General features: G+C 41.5%; 1 protein-coding gene across 4 annotated transcripts in view; it reads right to left on the reverse strand.

The window, feature by feature from the left end:
- Nucleotides 1-22456, reverse strand: part of adgra1a (adhesion G protein-coupled receptor A1a) — a 98116-nt gene that overhangs the window by 6332 nt on the left and 69328 nt on the right. For all 4 annotated transcript variants that reach the window (XM_034292050.1, XM_020044734.3, XM_020044735.3 and 1 more), the window contains exons 5-6: nucleotides 1723-1871; nucleotides 10-105 (exon numbers count right to left, since the gene is read on the reverse strand). In XM_034292050.1, coding sequence (XP_034147941.1) covers nucleotides 10-105; nucleotides 1723-1871 — 245 coding nt within the window. The remainder of the gene's footprint in view (nucleotides 1-9; nucleotides 106-1722; nucleotides 1872-22456) is intronic.

The following is a 22456-nucleotide window of genomic DNA, read 5'->3' on the forward strand; positions in this document are numbered from 1 at the left end:
CGTACTCACTATAGGGCGTCATCCCGACTGCCATAGTTCTCCATGTTGACGCCTGCCATGACCCCGACAATTATTAGAGGCACCCCGTCGCTGACCAAATAAAATCTAAGGGGAGAGAGGGAGCAGAGGCTGAAGAATTAAGTTATATCAAGATCAGTTCTATGTACATGGGAGTAGGGCTGCACGATTAATCAAAATCATTAAATCGTGATTTGAACATGTGTGATTTCTAAACGCAGAATGCTGTGATTTTGGCTTTTTATTTTATTTTTACACTCAATCAAATCATTATTTTTACCGGTGTGCCTTCCTCACTATAATCATATTCATATTTGTATACAGTTTATTAGTACTTCGTTTTAGAATCTGTTTGCTTAATTAAAAATAATAATTCAGATTATTATTAACCAGAAAAGGAACCAGGCAAGCCTAGTTAAGCCGGCCCGCAATTAAAAGTGATGAATGTTGTTGCCCACATTTGATTCTTAGCCACTATACCACGGAACAGATTTTCAAGTGTGGTATACCGTCTAGACATTAGATCACACAAACCATTAAGTATTGTGATAAACTGACTAACGTTTCTTATTAAGTTTACCTCCACCACAACTACCATCGAACTGTATGGCTTTTGCCTCTGGCCGATTTAAAGTGGGGAGAACAAGTATTTGATACACTGCTGATTTTGCAGGTTTTCCTACTTAAAAAGCATGTAGATTTTTATCCTAGGTACACTTCAACTATGAGAGACAGAATCTAAAACAAAAATCCAGAAAATCACATTGTATGATTTTTAAATAATAAAATTCCTTTTCTCCTGCTCCGTTGAAACTTACGAGGACATGAGCTCTTGGCCAACACCTCTAGAGTACCAGGCTCAAAAGACTTGTTGATGTCCCTATCCTAAGTCCTCCTGTTTCAATTGCATATCAAGACAATGCTTGACGATTCCCGCTGTCACTCTGCTGACTGTTCCCCTCCCAGGTTGTCCATGTCCTTGTCCATCTGGTCATGCTTCTGACCTGGATTAGGTTTTATAGATTCTGCATTTATTATTTATTACAATTTATACTCTTAAAATGTTCAACTAGCCAGAAGAGGACATGTCACCTCACCAAGCCTGGTTCCTCTCCAGGTATCTGCCTGAATTTTGGCCTGTTTTAGGGACTTTTTCCTAGCCACTGTGTTTCACCACTGCTTGCTCCTTGGAGTTTCAGTCTGGGTGTTTTGTAAAAGCACTTTGTGACAACTACTGATGTAAAAATGGCTTTATAAATACTATTGATGGATTGAGTACAAAGGGTGTTCCTGGTACATCATAGAACATTTACCACCGGATTGTTGAGGATAACAAGCAGTATTTCCAAAATAATCTATGCCATAGACTAAATAGCCATAATAGTGCTATTATTCATTTAGGGTTACATTGATGAAATTCAGTCTTCCCTTTCCTTAATTCTGTATACAAAAAAAATATGTTCCAAAATGTAGGTGCTTTATCAGGACTGCACATTAATATGATCTCTTCCATAAAATTAATATGATAAACATATTAATTGATTGATTGAGCTGAACTACAGGAATATAATTCCATATTGAAAAATGTATAAATGTTATCATTTCCATTCAAAAGCTGTGTGAACATCACAAACTTGTAACTTAAAATGTACATTTATTTGTTGTTTTTTGGATATTGTTTATCAAGATGAATCTGGGTCGTACCTAAGTATAGTAGTCTTGGATTTTGCCCGTTTCGGCACATCTCTGTCCTGCGGTGGTGGCGCTTTGGAAACGTCTTTACAGATATTCCTGGCAGTGAATGTCAGCCACAGCATAGTTGAGAGGGAAGCGTAGTGGAGCACAATACCAACCTGAGTGAGTGAAAGAAATGTGTCACACATACGTAACAAGTCACACTACCACCAGCAAAAGCCTTTACAAAAGGTTATCTGTCAAGGTGCCTCCATGACAGCTGTGTTTCGTAATGGCAATAAAAGATGATCATTATAGTGCAGTGTGCTGACTCATACACACACAAATACTAGAGTGACTACAAAAGTATTTCAACCCCTGACCCATCCTCTAATTGTATTGAATTACAAATGGTACTTTGAATTGTAATTGTAATTGAAAACCCTGACACTCAAACTTAATTCTTGTAAGGAGACATTTATGTTGGGAAATATTTGTAAGAAAAAGGAAATATGTTCCTTGCATTACTATTCAACCCCAAAACATTCATATTTGTCAGATTCACCTTTTGATTCCATAACAGCTTTAAATGTTTTTCTAAAAGCAGGGCACGACCTGTGTACTACTGTGCATTTCTATGTTCAGTGTATTTCAATTCAAGTTAATCTATATTCTGTTGTTTCAATCCCTTATGTTTATTGCTTTCACCTGTGCCTAGTTTAGTCTTATACCACCTGTCTTTTTCCCCCTCATCATTCCCCTATTACGTTTTCCCAGTTTCATGTGTCTTGGTCAGTCATTGTTTCGTGTGATGTGTCTGGTTTGGGTTTAGGTCTTTCGATTAAGTCTTTCGATTAAACTACGTTGTTCCACACACTCTGTGCATGTGTCCTGCCTTAAGATGTTACACCATGACTGACCAAAAAAGGACAAAGCATAGGTGAACCGAGGAGCTCCTCTGCTTGCTGGATGATGACAGAAGTATATCCCTACTGTTACCCGCTGGAGGGCTGGCCAGTCCTGCAGCCAGGCCGGGGGGCAGCCCAGCAGCAACCCCAGTAGCCATCCCAGCAGCTGTATACAATTTATTTTGGGGGGCTATGGGGGCCGCAGAAGCCACCGAGGGGGACCAACCCACTGCTTCCTTGCTGTCCATGATGCCTCCTTCCTGTCTCACTTCCAGTCCCACCTCTGGCCAGTCCCTATATAACAGCTATGCATAGTGCACATCAATTCTTCCATCAATTTTAACAAGATGCCCAGTCCCTGCTGGTGAAAAGCATCCCATCGGCATGATGCTGCCACCACCACACTTCACTGTAGGAATGTTGTTCATGGAGGCATTGGCAGTGTTAGATCCCAGCCACACATATAACGTTTCTTTTTGGCCAAAAAGGTATTTTTTGGTCTTTCATGACCACAAAACATTTTCCCACTTTGCAGCTGGGTAACTATCATGGTTTATTTTTGAGTAAAGGCCACTTTTCACACTCAAGCCAAGTTTATGGAGTGCTCTTGATATGGTTGAATTGTGTACTGGTTAACTCTGTAGCTTTTTTAAGGTAATTTTTGGGCCCCCTGCGGCTTCTTTTCTTAATCTATGCATCTGTATTCATTTACTTCTACTTGTATTAATTCATTTCAGTCTAATTTTACTTCAGATTTACAGCCTGGACAATAATAAAAAAAAAGCCCATGGTAAGGTGTCCTTTTTACAGCAATTTCTTCCATTTGTGGAAACCAGAAACGTCCCTAGCACAGGGATTGAAAAATTATGCAAGGAACATATTTCTGTTTTTATTCCTTAGAAATATCAACCAACATAAAACCAATGAAAAACTATTGATTTTAAGTGTCTTCATGTCCAACAGAGCAAATAATTTATGTACCATATGAAAGCACCGGTGTTTTGTGTGAGTGTGTGTGTGGGGGGGCCCTACACCCAATTACAGACTGTTTAATTGTTGTACTAAATGTTGATATTTTTGGCCTCATTTGAAGATTTTGTTTGAAGAAATCCTTTAAAATGTCTGTATCCAAGACAACCTGTCCCTTTGCCACTGTATATCCTAGGGAAAAAGACTGTTTTTACCTTCATGTCAATCTTGTTTAAGACAACCTAATGTTGGCATTACAATAGAAAACAAAATTTAACCATTGATAAAGTCATGGTCTGTCTTCATTTTACAGTGCTAGAAATAACACTGGATGGAGAACCAATACAATGACAACCAATAAAGGCTTACAAGTTAAAGGGACATATATTTGAAAAAGTGAAAAAGTAAGGACACCCACTAAAAAATATTTGGATAGATTCCATATTCACAAGACTAAGGGTAATCCAATTTAACAAATCATACAAAATAAATCTACTTTAAAATCATTTATGCAACTAAAATACACAAAAATGCTATTTACTTATGTGGGAATGATTACTACCCCACCATTACCATCACATAAAATGGGTCAAGCTTTCCGTAAAGATTTGAACTTGGTCTGATTTAATCTAAATCCTATCGGGTGTGGTAACTAAAGACTGGCACATTTATTTTCACAAAGAATTACAATATTCAAATAGATAGGTCACACTGGGCATTCGGGAAGATAGCTGCCTAAAGTTATAGCAGGCACTGCAATAGTTATCCTATTTACCATATATTAATGACACATTTTCTTTGAGAAACGTCCAAAAAGGCAGACTCAAAAACGAAACTTCCTTCAAAAGAGCTAACCAAGAAGCTGAAGGAACTCTCAGAAGATTGCAGTTATAAACGTTGTGGGGGCAACTTGAGAAAGACATTTTGAAGATACTGTATATGTCATTCAGAAGAGGATTGAGGGGAAACTAGGTGGCCTAAAAGAGATCAAAAAGAATAGAAGATTGCTTCAAAAGAGGAAGAACGGTACTGCTTTCTAACATACATCATTGATGTAAAAGGTGATGATTATGCTACATGGGAAGATGAGTGATTCACATGAAACCAACTAAAACCATATCTGTGCTGATTTCAGCCATATAACTTAAAAAAAACTTTATCATTTAATATATTTTTAAAACTAAAAATGCCAGGTATCTGCCACATGAACTTGTTTTGGGCTTCATTTTTTTTTTTAAATATTAAAATAAAATATTTACTCAAAATCTCATTACAGTAATGCGTCCGGTCAATTTTGTTGTAGTTGTGTTTAGCTTACAAATAAAACTAACATATGTAATTAAAAACTATTTAATTTGTGTATTTAATTTGGGTAATACTTATTAATTAACATATTTAAAGAAAGTTAAAACTTCTGGGTATATAGATTCCAAACAAAAGAAACCTGTGTCTGAACAACTAATTCTAATTACCTTAACACTTCTAGAGATCGTGTAAAAATGACACTGTTTCTTTAAATAAAAATGTTTCCACTCATAATGCATCACTAAGAACAGGATCAAAGATGGCTTTAAAGTAAGTTAGCCTTTTCCCTTTCATTGTTTAAATGTCCTTATTGCCCTTGCACACCCCAAAAAACACATTTTAGGTTATCATTACCGCAACAATATAATACTTGGTGTTTGTTTGAAATTATTGATAATTTTCATTTCAGGATAATACATTTAAAGAACATGAACTGATGCTGTATAAGATTCAGCTGAATCATAATGGCAGAGTCTCCTGTCAGAGAGATCTTTAACTCCCACCTCCGGCAGAGCTTCGACTGGATCCCGAGGGAGGCTGGAGATATTGAGTCCGAGTGGAACATCTCCACCGCCATTGTCGAAGCGACCGCTCGGAGCTGTGGCCGTAAGGTCTCCGGTGCCTGTCGAGGCGGCAATCCCCGAACCCGGTGGTGGACACCGGAAGTAAGGGATGCCGTCAAGCTGAAGAAGGAGTCCTATCAGGCCTGGTTGGCTTGTGGGACACCTGAGGCAGCTGACGGGTACCGACAGGCCAAGCGGACTGCAGCCCGGGTGGTTGTGGAGGCAAAAACTCGGGCCTGGGAAGAGTTCGGTGAGGCCATGGAGAAGGACTATCGGCTGGCCTCGAAGAGATTCTGGCAAACCATCCGGCGCCTCAGGAGAGGGAAACAGTGCCCTACCAACGCTGTTTACAGTAGAGGTGGGCAGCTGTTGACCTCAACTGGGGATGTCGTCGGGCGGTGGAAGGAGTACTTCGAGGATCTCCTCAATCCCGCCGTCACGTCTTCCATTGAGGAAGCAGAGGATGAGGGCTCAGAGGTGGACTCGTCCATCACCCGGGCTGAAGTCACAGAGGTGGTTAAGAAACTCCTCGGTGGCAAGGCACCGGGGGTGGATGAGATCCGCCCTGAGTACCTCAAGTCTCTGGATGTTGTGGGGCTGTCTTGGCTGACATGCCTGTGCAACATCGCATGGCAGTCGGGGACAGTGCCTCTGGGATGGCAGACCGGGGTGGTGGTCCCTCTTTTTAAGAAGGGGGACCGGAGGGTGTGTTCCAACTATAGGGGGATCACACTTCTCAGCCTCCCCGGGAAAGTCTATGCCAGGGTTCTGGAGAGGAGAATACGGCCGATAGTAGAACCTTGGATTCAGGAGGAACAGTGTGGTTTTCGTCCGGGCCGTGGAACACTGGACCAGCTCTATACCCTCTACAGGGTGCTGGAGGGTTCATGGGAGTTTGCCCAACCAATCCACATGTGTTTTGTGGATTTGGAGAAGGCATTCGACTGTGTCCCTCGCGGCATCCTGTGGAGGGTGCTTCGGGAATATGGGGTCATGGGTCCCTTGCTAAGGGCTGTCAGGTCCCTGTACGACCGAAGCAGGAGCTTGGTCCGCATTACCAGCAGTAAGTCAGACTTGTTCCCTGTGCATGTTGGACTCCGGCAGGGCTGCCCTTTGTCACCGTTTCTGTTCGTAATTTTTATGGACAGAATTTCTAGGCGCAGCTAGGGGCCGGAGGGTGTCAGGTTTGGGGACAACACGATTTCGTCTCTGCTCTTTGCGGATGATGTTGTCGTGTTGGCCCCTTCAAGCCAGGACCTTCAGCATGCACTTGGACGGTTTGCAGCCGAGTGTGAAGCGGTGGGGATGAAAATCAGTACCTCCAAATCCGAGGCCATGGTCCTCAGTCGGAAAAGGGTGGCTTGCCCACTTCAGGTTGGTGGAGAGTGCCTGCCTCAAGTGGAGGAGTTTAAGTATCTAGGGGTCCTGTTCACGAGTGAGGGAAGGAAGGAACGGAAGATTGACAGAGTGAGGTGCAGCTTCTGCAGTAATGCGGTTGATGTATCGGTCTGTCGTGGTGAAGAAAGAGCTGAGCCGCAAGGCGAAGCTCTCGATTTACCGGTCAATCTACGTTCCTACTCTCACCTATGGTCATGAGCTTTGGGTCATTACCGAAAGGACAAGATCCCGGATACAGGCGGCCGAAATGAGCTTTCTCTGCAGGGTGGCTGGGCGATCCCTTAGAGATAGGGTGAGAAGCTCGGTCACCCGGGAGGAGCTCAGAGTAGAGCCGCTGCTCCTCCACATCGAGAGGGGTCAGCTGAGGTGGCTTGGGCATCTGTTTCGGATGCCTCCGGAATGCCTTCCTGGGAAGGTGTTCCGGTCCCGTCCCACCGGGAGGAGACCCCGGGGAAGACCTAGGACACGCTGGAGGGACTATGTCTCCCGGCTGGCCTGGGAACGCCTCGGTGTCCCCCCGGAAGAGCTGGAGGAAGTGTCTGGGGAGAGGGAAGTCTGGGCATCCCTGCTTAGACTGCTGCCCCCGCGACCCGGCCCCGGATAAGCGGAAGAAGATGAGATGAATCATAATGGCCCCTGGCTTGCTAGCCAAATAAGCTAAGGGCAGCATATTACTGTAACAAACATTTCTCATTACCATGTCATATGATTGTCTGTTACAGTAATTAAAAAATGCATGCAATGGGTATTTTTTGTTAATTATTAGATCCTATTGTTACCATATTTCACAATTTATTATCAAATGTTTAATACACTCTAAAATAAAAATAAAAACGTTTTTGTATATACATTTCTTGTTGTTACGATAAGGAAAGACGGAGAGCAGAAACAAAAGCTAGGGTGTAGAAGCATAGATAGAAAATATACAGCACTCGAGCAGCTTGTGGAGTATAGAAGGGAAAGAGAAAGGTAAAGAAGACCATACGCATAATCTTTGCTAAAATCTGTATTTATGTATTGTAATCCTTGTTACGGTGTGTTAACATTTACTCACAAGGCACCATAAGATAATTTTTTTATTGCTTATTTTAATCCATCATATTGCATTATGAGTACATGTATAATGAAATATGTGTGGCCTTCATAGAAAGAGTTGCCCAGATTGGTTGAGTACTTTTCTTTTTATCACTTGTCCTGAATAGGTAAGTGTATCTTGTTTTTATACCGGTGTTGTAAGTGTAATTAAATAGCAATAATCTAATGTAGCTATTTAGCCAATTAGACAAGAGAAATTGGATGGTATTGTTCATGGATATCATGAACTATAATTTGATTTGTTTCCATATTTCTGCAGGTATCAAAATAAAGTCTGTGGCAGATTTCCTCTTAAAGGGAAATGTCAACAACAGTACTAGGCCTTAGACCAATGATCAATGAACTGGAGAACCCTATAGTCCAGAAGCCGCCTTAGCCACCTCGTCGTATATTGAGTCCTGTCATCCAAAACATTCAACTGCCTCAGATACCTCAGACATCTACTTCAAATCCAAAAACTAAGGCCATTTCCAAACTGAGGGAGAAGAATTCCTTGCTAAGGAATAAAAAAAAAGAGAGTTTGTGAAATACTATGCGTTGGTATTGCTGGCATGTCCTAAAGTGATGACGTGACACCTATTCCGCAGAAGCAGAGGATTTTTCACAGGGTTGAAGAGAAAGATTGAAACACATTGAACATCTGAAGAAAAATATTAAAATAATGCAAATTAACAAAATAAACCAGGGGACAATGAAAGACAAAAGAGCCAAAGGAGGAAAATGGGTGTCATAAAATGTGATGATGTCACAGCTGTTATCAATGGTAAGGCTGGAGATGGAAGGAGAAGTTTGTAGGTGTTTAGAAAAATATTTCTGACTGATGCAATGGGGAACCAGCACAAGTAGTTCCTGAAAGGACACCAACATAAAAATCTCCTGAAAATAGGTTTGCCACCATTGAAAAACTGGTCCTTTTGACTTAAGAAGTCCAGCCTCGTTTATGTACTCATGTGTACAACATAAGGTATCAGTTTGATAGGCTGAACACGCTTAAATAAAAAACTGGAGGATTATAAACAGTGAAAACTATACTTGCAAGTGGCATAGGGGGAGTCAAGGATGCCTTTATTCCAACAGATTGAGGACAGCCTGGTGATGATACAAAGTACATTACCACAATGGATTCAGTTACGGACACCCTACCTTGTGGCTGCACAGCGTGAGGGGATTTTTGTTTCATTGTTTTCTTTCATGCTTGAAAGCTGAAGGTAATACAGCCAACTCTTCAAAACTGCGCTGTATGTAAATGTATGTTTGAGTTAGAATATTTAAACCTGAAAAGTGCATTGTTATTTACACGTTAAGCCAGAGAAATGGCAAAAGATAATTCTAGCAACAGACGAGACATGGAACATCCAACAACCTCTACACATAATCAATTGACCACACCCCAAAATACAAATGAACCAACCATTATCAATCAATCAATCAATCAATCAATCATATTTATTTATAAATCCCTTTTTACAACAGCAGTTGTCACAAAGTGCTTTACAGAGACACCCGGCCTTAAACCCCAAGGAGCAAACAACAGTAGTGTTGGATTTCAGTGGCTAGGAAAAACTCCCTAAGAAGGCCGAATTTTAGGAAGAAACCTAGAGAGGACCCAGGCTCAGAGGGGTGACCAGTCCTCTTCTGGCTGTGCCGGGTGAGATATTAAGAGTCCAATTAGAATAATAAATACATTTCTCTGGGCTAAATCCAAAGTCTATTTGATTCTAGACTAGGTCAAAAGTATGACCAGGTGGACAAGGACAGGGACCGCAACGGGCCCCCCAAACCAGGTACTCCGCAGGTGTGGACCAGGACCTCATCTCCTCCTAAAATGTAAAAGTGGAGGAGACGTTAGAAAGTGCATTCCTCATATCCCAAAGCACAATACTATAGCAGCGTAACACCTTGGAACTGAGACGGGGGGGTCCGGCGACATTGTGGCCCAACAGGCAGGAAATCAATCCAGGCATCAACCAAAGGGACACCCACCAACCGCACCCCCCCTGAAAGAGGGCTGAGTATTGCCAGCAGCGTACAGCCCGATTGCACAAGTGCGCAACAGAGAGACAACAACAAGCCAGTGACTCTTCCCCCGAAAGGCATTGGAGGGAGGGCATCCCAGTGGCGACAAGAGCCAACCTAGCAAGACAGCAAGGGTCAACAGTATCAAGCCTACTGGTCACCTTCACGCCCCCGGGCCAGGCTACACCTAATTATAAACCGTGCTGTAAAGATAAGTTTTTAGTAGACACTTGAAAGTTTGCACTGAGTTTGCATTTCTAACCTTAATTGGCAGATCATTCCACAGTAGTGGAGCTCTATGAGAAAAGGCCCTGCCGCCAGCTGTTTGTTTAGAAATTCTAGGTACAATTAAAAAGCCTGCATCTTGCGATCGTAGGTTACGTGTAGGTATGTATGGCTGGATCATTTCAGCAAGGTAAGTAGGAGCAAGTCCATGTATTGATTTATAGATTAAGAGTAAAACCTTAAAATCAGCCCTAACCCTAACAGGCAGCCAGTGTAAGGACGAAAGGACGTAATGTGTTAAAAAAAGAAATTCTAGTTAGGATTCTAGCAGCCGTGTGCAGCACTAATTGAAGTTTATTTGTCTGGATAACCAGAGAGAAGAGCATTGCAGTAATCTAGTCTAGAAGTAACGAAAGCATGGATGAATTTTTCTGCATCAGTTTTTGATAGAAAGTTTCTAATTTTTGCAATGTTTCGAAGATGAAAATAAGCAACTCTTGAGACATATTTTACATGTTCTTCAAAGGCGAGGTCAGGGTCAAGGGTAACGCCATGTTTTTTTTTTGGGATACGACCATTCAGCCGTCAAGGTTCACAGTGAGATCTGCTAACAACGCTATTTGTTTCTTTGGTCCTAAAATGAGCATTTCTGTTTTCCTTGAGTTTAAGAGCAAGAAATTCTCTGTCATCCACTTCCTAATATCTGAAACGCATGCTTCCAAAGTAGCGAATTTAGGGGCTTCTCCATGCTTCATTGAAATATATAACTGTGTGTCATCAGCATAACAGTGAAAGTTTACATTGTGATTTCGGATTACATCGCCCAGAGGGAGCATATATAGTGAGAACAATAATGGGCCCAGAACCGAGCCTTGAGGAACACCAAAGCATACCTTTGACTTGTCAGAGGATATGCCATCCACACTAACAAACTGATATCTTTCAGAAAAATAAGATTTAAACCAGGCTAGAACATGTCCACGTAGCCCAATATGGGTTTCCAGTCTCTCTAAGAAAAGGGTGTGATCAATAGTGTCAAAAGCAGCACTAAGATCAAGAAGCAACAGGACGGATGCGGAACCTTTGTCTGAGGCCATTAGAAGGTCATTTGTTACCTTCACGAGTGCAGTCTCAGTACTATGATGGGATCTGAAACCGGACTGGAGTATTTCATAAATGTTATTTGTCTTTAGGAAGGCATTCAGTTGTTGGGAAACACATTTTTCTAAGATTTTTGAGAGGAACGGGAGGTTCGATATTGGCCTATAATTGTTTAATATGTCGGGATCCAGATTAGATTTTTTTAGAAGAGGCTTAATTTCCGCAATTTTTTGTGAGTTTGGTACACATCCGGAGGAAAGGGAGCAATTTATTATGTTCAGCATTGGCTGACCTAGCACAGGAAATAGCTCCTTAAGTAATTTTGTTGGAATCGGGTCTAGCTGAGAGTTTGTGGGTTTAGAACTCATTACAAATTTAGTAAATGTGTCAAGCGATACGGTAAAAAAAATTCAAGTGTCCCCATTGACACCTGGTCAGGGAGGTTCAGGACATTTTTAGGACAACTGAGATTTTGAGGACCATAACTATTTAAGGAGGAGTCAGTTATTTGTTTTCTAATGGTGATGATCTTTTCATCAAAGTAGTTCATGTATTCCTTACTAAAGTGAAGACCCACTTCACTTGCTAAGCTTTGCTTTTTTTGTTAACTTTGCAACTGCATCAAAGAGAAATTTTGGATTGTTTTTGTTCACCTCAATCAGGTTGGAGAAATAAGCTGATCGAGCAGACGTGAGTGATTTTCAGTATTGTAGTGTACTGTCTATCCAGGCTAGTCTCAATACGTCCAATTTGGTGGAGCGCCACTTTCGCTCCAATTTTCAGGAGGCTTGCTTAAGTGCTCTAGTTTTGTCTGCGTACCAGGGATCAAGTTTCTTGTTGCGTATTTCTTTTGTTTTTAGTGGTGCAACTGTGTCTAATGTTTTTCACAGTGTTGAGTTTAGATCCTCGATTTGATCGTATACAGATTTATTTACTCTTTTGTTAATGAGCGAACTTGTAAGAATATCAAGGAATATATTTGTAGATTTCTTGTTTTAACGGTAAATGTAATAAGACAGTGATCCGATAATCCAGGATTTTGGGGGGACATTTTTAGATCTACAATATCTATTTCTTGTGACAGGACTAAATCTAAGGTGTGATTGTGGCAATGTGTGGGACCTGAGACATGTTGGATAAAACCCACTGAGTCAATTATGGCTTCAAAGGCTTTTTGAAGAGGATCATTGGACTTTTCCATATGAATACTGAAATCGTCAAAAATTAGAATACTATCTGCCATGGCTACAACGTAAGACAAGAATTCTGGAAACTCAGTGAGGAACATTGTGTATGGCCCGGGGGGCCTATAAATAGTAGCTATGTAAAACAATTTATCGGCCTGGTTAACTTTCATTAGTAAAACTTCAAAAGAATGAAACTCAGTGATTTGCTGGAGAGTACATTTATATTTACTGTCATAAATATTAGCGACACCCCCTCCTTTTCTGGATGCACGAGGGATATGATCACTAGTATAACCAGGAGGAGAGGCCTCATTTAAGGCAGTGAATTCATTAGGCTTTAGCCACGTTTCACATTAACCAATAACATCTAGTTTATGGTCAGAGATTCATTCATTAACGGCATCTGCCTTTGGAGCAAGGGATCTAACATTTAGGAGTCCCATTTTGAGATGCGAGGTGATACAGTCATTTTTATGTTTATTTGTGACCGAGGCAGAGGAAGGCTTTATCTTAATAAGGTTGTTTTTGTTAGCACTACCTCGTTTAACTTTTCTCAGCCTGGAACGAGTCACAGTGGCATTAGGTAAAGCTGTACTAACTACTCTGGCTATGCTATTGACAGACTCCACTATGCTAGCAGGCTGGCTAACAGCCTGCAGCCTGACCTGCACCCTATCTCATATTAAGGCTATAGGAGTGAGACTCCTGTCAATGTTCCTAGATAAAAGAAGAGCACCACTCCAGCTAGGATGGAGTCCATCGCTCCTCAGCAGATCAGGCCTGGCCCTATTTCTGGGAGAGTCCCAAAAAGAAAGCCAGTTATCTAACAAACTCTACCTCCTGCGACGAGCAGAACTCTGTTTTCAGCCAGCGATTGAGTTGCGCAAGTCTGCTGTAGAGCTCGTCACCACCCCTAGCTGGGAGGGGGCCAGAGACAATTACTCGATGCCGACACATCTTTCTAGCTAGTTTACACGCTAATGCTATGTTCTGCTTCGTAACCACTGACTGTTTCATCCTAACGTTGTTGGTGCCAACGTGAATAACAATATCTCTGTACTCTCTATACTTACCAGTTTTAGACTTCGCTAGCACCAACCCCAGATTTGCAGCTACGTCGGTGGCTCTGCCCCCCGGTAAACAGTGTACGATCGCCGGCTGATTCTTTAGTCTAATACTGCGGGTAATGGAATCGCCAATGACTAAATTTTTCAGTTTTTCAAGGCCACCGGTAGAACATGCCTGCCGATCATTCCCCTCCGAAGATGCTGTGTAACTTTGTAAATTTGTTACACAGCGATGCACACAATAATCCTCAGATACAAGGCTTGTTAACCGAGCTTAGTAGCCCACATTTTTCACATGATCTAGTTGACTCTCCTTTGAGCTCTCTGATGCAAACTCAGTGCAGTGATGGCGATGTTAGAGTTATACAACGTAATGCGTTTGACAATGTTGAATTACGACAGTTGATAAATGTACAAAATACTGATGAAGTTGGTGACTTGATCTTAGCAGCACTAAGATCAAGAAGCAACAGGACGGATGTGGAACCTTTGTCTGAGGTCATTAGAAGGTCATTTGTTACCTTCACGAGTGCAGTCTCAGTACTATGATGGAATCTGGAACCGGACTGGAGTATTTCAAAAATGTTATTTGTCTTTAGGAAGGCATTCAGTCGTTGGGAAACACATTTTTCTAAGATTTTTGAGAGGAATGGGAGGTTCGATATTGGCCTATAATTGTTTAATATGTCGGGATCCAGATTAGATTTTTTTAGATGAGGCTTAATTTCCGCAATTTTTTCATCCTAATGTTGTTGGTGCCAGAGTGAATAACAATATCTCTGTACTCTCTATACTTACCAGTTTTAGACTTCGCTAGCACCAACCCCAGATTTGCAGCTACGTCGGTGGCTCTGCCCCCCGGTAAACAGTGTACGATCGCCGGCTGATTCTTTAGTCTAATACTGCGGGTAATGGAATCGCCAATGACTAAATTTTTCAGTTTTTCAAGGCCACCGGTAGAACATGCCTGCCGATCATTCCCCTCCGAAGATGCTGTGTAACTTTGTAAATTTGTTACACAGCGATGCACACAATAATCCTCAGATACAAGGCTTGTTAACCGAGCTTAGTAGCCCACATTTTTCACATGATCTAGTTGACTCTCCTTTGAGCTCTCTGATGCAAACTCAGTGCAGTGATGGCGATGTTAGAGTTATACAACGTAATGCGTTTGACAATGTTGAATTACGACAGTTGATAAATGTACAAAATACTGATGAAGTTGGTGACTTGATCTTAGCAGCACTAAGATCAAGAAGCAACAGGACGGATGTGGAACCTTTGTCTGAGGTCATTAGAAGGTCATTTGTTACCTTCACGAGTGCAGTCTCAGTACTATGATGGAATCTGGAACCGGACTGGAGTATTTCAAAAATGTTATTTGTCTTTAGGAAGGCATTCAGTCGTTGGGAAACACATTTTTCTAAGATTTTTGAGAGGAATGGGAGGTTCGATATTGGCCTATAATTGTTTAATATGTCGGGATCCAGATTAGATTTTTTTAGATGAGGCTTAATTTCCGCAATTTTTTCATCCTAATGTTGTTGGTGCCAGAGTGAATAACAATATCTCTGTACTCTCTATACTTACCAGTTTTAGACTTCGCTAGCTCCAACCCCAGATTTGCGGCTATGTCGGTGTCTCTGCCCCAAGGTAAACAGTGTACGATCGCTGGCTGATTCTTTAGTCTAATACTGCGGGTAATGGAATCGCCAATTACTAAATTTTTCAGTTTTTCAAGGCCACCGGTAGAAAATGTCTGCCGATCATTCCCCTCCGAAGACGCTGTGTAACTTTGTAACTTTGTTACACAACGAGGCACACAATAATCCTCAGATACAAGGCTTGTTAACCGAGCTTAGTAGCCCACATTTTTCACACAATCTAGTTGACTCTCCTTCAAGCTCTCTGATGCAAACTCAGTGCAGTGATGGCGATGTTAGAGTTATACAACGTAATGCGTTTGACAATGTTGAATTACGACAGTTGATAAATGTACAAAATACTGGTGAAGTTGGTGATTTTGGTACATTCTACGCAAGTATTATGGCAGGCTTGGATACTTTGATTGTAAGAGCTTCAGACTTTGTACACGGGCCTGGTGATTGTCTGCAGATTTAATTTAATGGTGAATCTCTGATAAACCTGTACATGTGACCATGATAGTGGATGAATATAAGGTAATTTACTTGAAAGTGTTATACAGAGTAATGCCGAGATTATGATTGATGAATCACTAGAACTGGTGGTACTAATTGTCAAAAACCGTGAGGGTGGTGCCCCGCGACGTAAAGCTCAAACACTGTTGATAGATCAGATTATCAATAAAAAAAGACATTTATATGTGGCTGTGAATAATGATTCTACATGTTTTTCTGTTTGTTTGATGGGTATGTTGAACCCACAGTACACATATCCTGAGGCCCTGGTTAGTGGTCGTGAGTTACATAAGGGCGCTGGTTTAGCTTTAGATGATTGTGTGGCATTCACAGATATTGTTCGGTTTGAAGAAATGACAGGGTGTAAAAATGTTGTCTTTCACCGAACACAGGATGGTCACTTCACCAAGTTTCAAAACAGCGAGGACACCCACCCTAGAACTGTCTTTATTTACTTACACGATAACCATTTCTATGGCATCATGAATCTGAAGGGTTTTCTAGGTGTGTCTTATGTCTGTGACTGGTGCTATACCGGTTTCAACACACGTGGTGATCATGGTTGTAAACATAGCTGTAGTGTCTGTCTTCATGAAGACTGTCATACCCACACCCGTAACACAAAGCAGTGCCCTGACTGTAAATGGATACGTTATTCAGATTTTTGTTATAGCCAGCATAAACGTTTGAAGCACCACAAAAGTGTGGATCGTTGGGTTAGCAGGTGTGACCAGAAGAAATACTGTGTCGATTGCGGCCGTTATTACAATGTTAGTATTACCAACTATAAAGCGCACAGGTGCATGGCTAACATGTGTCACAATTGTAACGTGGATTTGGCGGTTGAAATGAATCATCAGTGTTTTATAAAACCCTTCAAGCCCGAGGACCCCAGTGAGCGCTACATATTTTATGATTTCGAGACAATTGCCAATCTGGTGAATGGTGTACACACTGCAAATTTTGTATGTGCAATAAACTATGATAACAAGACGTGGTGTTCAGCTGGAGATGGTTGTGTCGCTGCTTTTTTCCAAAAGTTTAGGCAACCGAAATAAAATGACTACACATTTATAGCACACAACTCTAAAGGTTTTGATGGTTACATCTTGATGCAATACCTTGCTAACAATGGTATTGGCACGACACTTATTGCTAATGGTAGCAAGCTCATGATTTTTACAGACCGCACATTCAATCAGAGATACATTGATAGTCATTGCTTCCTACCTATGAAGCTGTCAGCCTTGCCACATGCTATGGGTTTTAAGGATTCGAAAAAAGGCTACTTTCCTTACAAGTTTACCATCAAGGAGAATGATAACTATGTTGGCCCCCACCTGGAAGCGCATTACTATGGTATGAATACCATGATGGCTAAAGAAAAAGATGAGTTTTTGCAATGGTATGCAACTGTTTCCGCAGACCCCTTTGTCATGCAGAATGAAATAAAGGCTTACTGCATGAATGATGTGGTCATCTTGAGAGAGGGTTGTATGCGCTATAGACTCGAGTTCCTGGAGTGTGGTGGTGTTGACCCATTCCGGTCAATTACGATTGCTTCAGCTTGCATGAAAGTCTTTTGCAACAGATTCCTCACCAAGGACACCATTGCATTGGTCTCCTCACACAACTACAACCATTGTCAGAAGACATTCTCAAACAGCTCAATCCAGTGGCTTGAATATGTGGCCTCCGATGAGAATATATCAATATAACACGCCCTGAACAAGGGTGAAGTGAAAATCGGTGCCTACTGCGTTGATGGATATGCTGAACGCAATGGGTTGAGCACGGTCTATGAATTTCTATGTTGTTTCTGGCACGGTCACCCAAAGTGTCATTGTTCAACAAGCATCAATCCAGTGACAAAGATTCAGTACGGGTTGATGCACCAGCAATGGTTGACAAAGCTAGAGGCTTTGAAAGAACAACACAACGTACATGTTCAATACATATGGGAGTGTGAGTGGAATCAGCTTAAAAACACATCCACAGATGTCAAAGTTTTCTTGAAGACCTTTGATGCTCCAGAGCGCCTTGACCCTCGGGATGCTCTTTTTGGCGGTTGTACTAATGCAAATCATCTGAAATTTACGGCTTGAGAAGGGGAGACTATCATGAAAAGGAGCTTGACAAGGAAAACATTGTTGTAAACAGTGCTAGGTGATCTTTAGCTTAATTGGCTATGAATAGTATTTGGGGTAAGATAGGTGAGCGGACTAACCTTATGAACATATTGCTAATTACAGATCCGGAGGAGTTTAGCCACTACCATTTTTCCAGTGAAATAGATGTTGGTTATTTGTCGTTCATCTCAGACACTGTTGCGATGGTACAGTGGCGTTAAACAAAACAGACACCAATCAAACCACGTAACAGCAACATTTGTATTGCCGCGTTCACAACCGCTTATACTAAATTCACTCTTGGAAAAGTTGGATAGACGTGTACTCTACACAGACACTGATTCCATGATCTTTGTCATACGCCTTGGGGATTGGGTGCCCCCACTGGGTCCGTTCTTGGGTGACTTGACCGATGAGTTACCAGATGGTGACAGCATAGCTCAATTTGTTAGTGGTGGGCCAAAGACATACTATTACAAAACCGTTAAAGGTCTGACCTGTCTCAAAGCAAAAGGCATTACGCTCAACAGCTACAACACAACCATTGTTAATTTGGAGACGCTGACACGACTGGTTGATAACTCCCCGCAGCAGTGGGACATGACTGTCACCAACACGTTGATAATCAATTGTATCTGTGTAGATGTATAGGGTGTTAAACCCAGCCAGAATATCTGTGGGGAATGTCCCGTACCATGGGGCGTACCACCGCTCGCCTGATTTTAAGCCCAATATCTGTTCCACTTTTACACTAAATTTCAAACTAAACTGGGGCTCACCTTTTAGAAACATTCTATTTTTAAATTCATCGTACCCCGCCCATACACCATGTGGTTTTATATAACTGTTGATCTCTGTCACTAGTTTAAATATGCTGCTGTAATAACCAGTGTTGAGTTCATATTTCCAAGTTTTGTCGTTATTCGAGTCATGTAGTTCAAATGCGTTTTCACCCCATGTAAAAGTCTTCCACGTATGCGGGTATTGGAATTCTATCAAATATACTTCCCAGTCACCTTTCAAATCTATACCTTTGGCAAATTTTGTGGTATAGCACAAACTCGTATTGCTTGCATAGACATGTTTCGATGCGTTTCTGGGCAGCGTTATGTAGAAGCCACCGTAACCGATGCTGATCGCAGTCAATGTAAATGTAGTCCTGGAGTTTTATCCAGTTTCTAGGTCAACCACTTGTTCTGATGGTATCCCGCTGTTGAATTTCTCAGGCCAACCAAGCCATTTCACAAGACACATTTTCTTCCCTTTCTGTGCTTTCTCATTCAAAACTGCTTCCACTTTAAAAGTTTTATCCTTAGCCACAATTATTTTCAGCAATTCCTGTTCATAAAAGGTCCCAACTATCACATCACCATCATAATCTTTTATTCTTTATACAGGAGGTACCCGAGGAATGCATTCTGTTATTGTAAAATATTTATCTGTGTACCCTTTTTCATAGCCTTTTGTAAACGCACCTCTCAGCTTTGAGAGTCTCACAGTATCCCCAACCTGGAACTTGTAGCTTTGATTACCATTTCTCGTTAATGTTGTACCATACAAGTTCTTGAGAACTATTCTAACATTTTCGTCACAAACGTCAGCAGGCTTCATCTTAATAGACCAATGGTAGCTATGATTGTATCCGTGAACTAAATCTTGAATAACTTCAACATAGCGATGAGTGTTGGCAGCTGTGAGATACCTCCACATTCGTGATTTAATTGATTTATTAAACCTCTCAACGATACTCACTTTGACATCATTTCCTGTAGCAAAATGTTTTATGTTGTACTTCTTCATTAACATTTCAAAATGTGAATGAAAAAACTCCTTCCCCTTGTCCGTTTGGACCTTTTGCGGTGTTCTTCCTTCTTTTAATATGTCTTCAAATGCTCGCTTTACCTTTTCACTTTTTCTCAGCACGCGAATCCATGCGTATTTGCTTAATACATCTATGCATGTTAACATAAATTTCATGTTATCGTTTTCCACACTGTAACCACTCATGTCAACCAAATCCAGCTGAAATTGTGAATTTATATCATGAACAATAACTCTATTTCTTTTACAATGTATAGCTACAGGCCTGTGTAGCGTGTATGCATCCTGGGTGAGCAGCCAGTCATCGGCCTCGCCATTTTTGAGGATCTCCCCGGTTTTCTCCATGTATGCTCTTTTCAAACCATCTCTACCCACATTAGCACCAGGATTAGCCGGGTCGTAGTAAATACTTTTCATAACCTGTTCAGACATCGTAGAGCGTTCGAGCAATAATGAGAATTAATACGTTTAACATCGTTTTATTTGAGTTTTTGAAATTACACAACCAAGATATTCAGAAAAGTTACACAAACATTCAGATTTCACAGTGTTTGTTTATGTACATGTTAACATGACAACTGAAGTTACCATGCCTTAGTCAACAGACTCATTGCTTTTGTCGCACCATGACGCCGCTGCGTCGCATGCAGCATCCTCATTAATTTTGTCCATGTATTCATCCCTGTTATCACTCAGACTCTGTGTGATGTTTGGCTCCAACTTGAGCTCCTGCAGAAAGTTCTCAGCAGCCTTGTGAACAGCAGTCATCGGTGCGTGAAAACCTGATGCGTTCAAAGCTTGACCAACACATGTTTCAGTCGTGGTGTTAAAACTGTCGCCACAATGTCATCATAATGGGTCTAAAAAAAATACTCAGGCGGTTCGAGACATGAATGTCTTGTCTGGCTCGAGTGGTCCACTTCACATCCGATGCATGCTTTGTGTAGAATAGCCCCAACAACGTTTTCCAGAATCATACCCATTGTTGCTTTGATGATCTTTAAAACTTTTGGTACAAGATGTTTGTCCATTTTGTGATAACACTTGTTAGCATATGAAATGTATGACAGACCTGTATGAGGACCTAGCTGATCACCAATCCGGTCAATCCAGTGGTAGTTTCTTGCTGGGTATGCCGGTGGAATCGAGCTGTCAGGGTCAGGGGTTCCGTAGAAGGCTTCAGCGTTGTCATCCCAGGTGTCACACAGCCAGTCCTCGGCCTTGGGTTCTTCAATTACCGCTTGGTTGTAATCTTGAGACATGTTTCGTTAGTCACTGGTGGTCTGTCTGTTTTTATGCTGTGTTGAGGATGGTGTTAACGTAAGGCGGGGCTTCAGGGTCTTACGTCAGTCGAACTGTCTGCAGTCACAATCGACCCCGCTGACATTTTCCGGAAATAGTTCCAATCTAACAGAGTCATACTCTTTCAGCTTTAAACTTTAAACAGCACATCTACTGTATTATGTCGGCCTTGTTTCGGCGCCAAATAAAATACTTTTCGAAAGGTGCCCCATAATCCGGCATTAAAAACCATTTGATTAGTCACACCAGCCTTAAACACACGGCCTTCGGGTAATTCATAAAATGCCACCTCCGGTAGCTCTGGGTTGAAAATGTATCCACCGATCCGACCATCATCCAATCCCCATTCCTGTGCCAACATATCCTGGTGTAGTTGATGGATTTGGGTTAAACTCTGCATCGGTTTCTTCGGGGCTGGCATGTTGATTGCATCTCTGCGGTCCATCTGTAATTTCTTACCAAATCGCTGAGCTGTGTTTAAGATGTTAGCTTTCACCAGTGTTTCACCCAAAACATTGATCGCCGCACAATCCTCCATGTTTTACATTGTGTAGGTACGTTTGGTTAGGCAAGACTGAATGACCATCACCGATGTCTGCGTGATTTAAATACGCAGACCACATCAATCATCCCATAAAACATGAAAGGTTAAAAACCATCGGTTGTAGGCCTTCTGTTGGACCACTTGTCAGAAGATTAAACACTGGGCGTTTTAGATCTGACGAACACCATTTGTTGAACATCAAACAGCTTACCGCTGACACAACACTTATTTATTGCCTGTGAATTTAACATTCCGGAACCCTAAGCCCCATTTGTTAATCATCAAACATAACCCTCCTGTTATAACACTATTCTGTTTTGCTCATCAGACGTTGTAAAATATCAAACACGGACACATCAAGGAAATCATATATTACAAAGTCACCGGACATGCATACGTCACTCCTGAAGTCCCGCCCTAACCTACGTCATACAGGAAGTCCCACCCTAACATACGTGATACAGGAAGTCCCACTCTAACATACGTCATACAGGAAGTCCCACCCTACAAACCGGATGTCCCGCCCACCTGTCACATCAATATGGAAGCCCCGACTGCCATAAATCACCATTCTGACACATTATACCCTACACTATCTACTCACATAGATAATAGTAAAGACAATAATGCCAAAGCACATTTTGCACTACTTGACACTTTTGATCTCACTCAACATGTGAAAGAGTGTACACACACTCAAGGCCACATTCTAGATATGGTTAACACTAAAGGTCTCGATATTTCCTCTGTCATGGTTAAAGACTTGGCCCTGTCTGATAATTTATGTGTCTTTTTTGACTTATCACCCCGAATGTTCCAGTAAACTCTGTTTCTGTTAAGAAAAGGTACATTAATGAGAGTATCAATGCTCAGTTTATTGACCATAGCTGTCTCTCCAATAATATGTGCTGAGACAATTGATGTACTCCTGGATAATTTTTATGTCAAAATATTGAATGTCATGACTCATGTTGC

The sequence above is a fragment of the Esox lucius genome, chromosome 5 (assembly GCF_011004845.1).
Source record: "Esox lucius isolate fEsoLuc1 chromosome 5, fEsoLuc1.pri, whole genome shotgun sequence".
Classification (NCBI taxonomy): domain Eukaryota; kingdom Metazoa; phylum Chordata; class Actinopteri; order Esociformes; family Esocidae; genus Esox; species Esox lucius.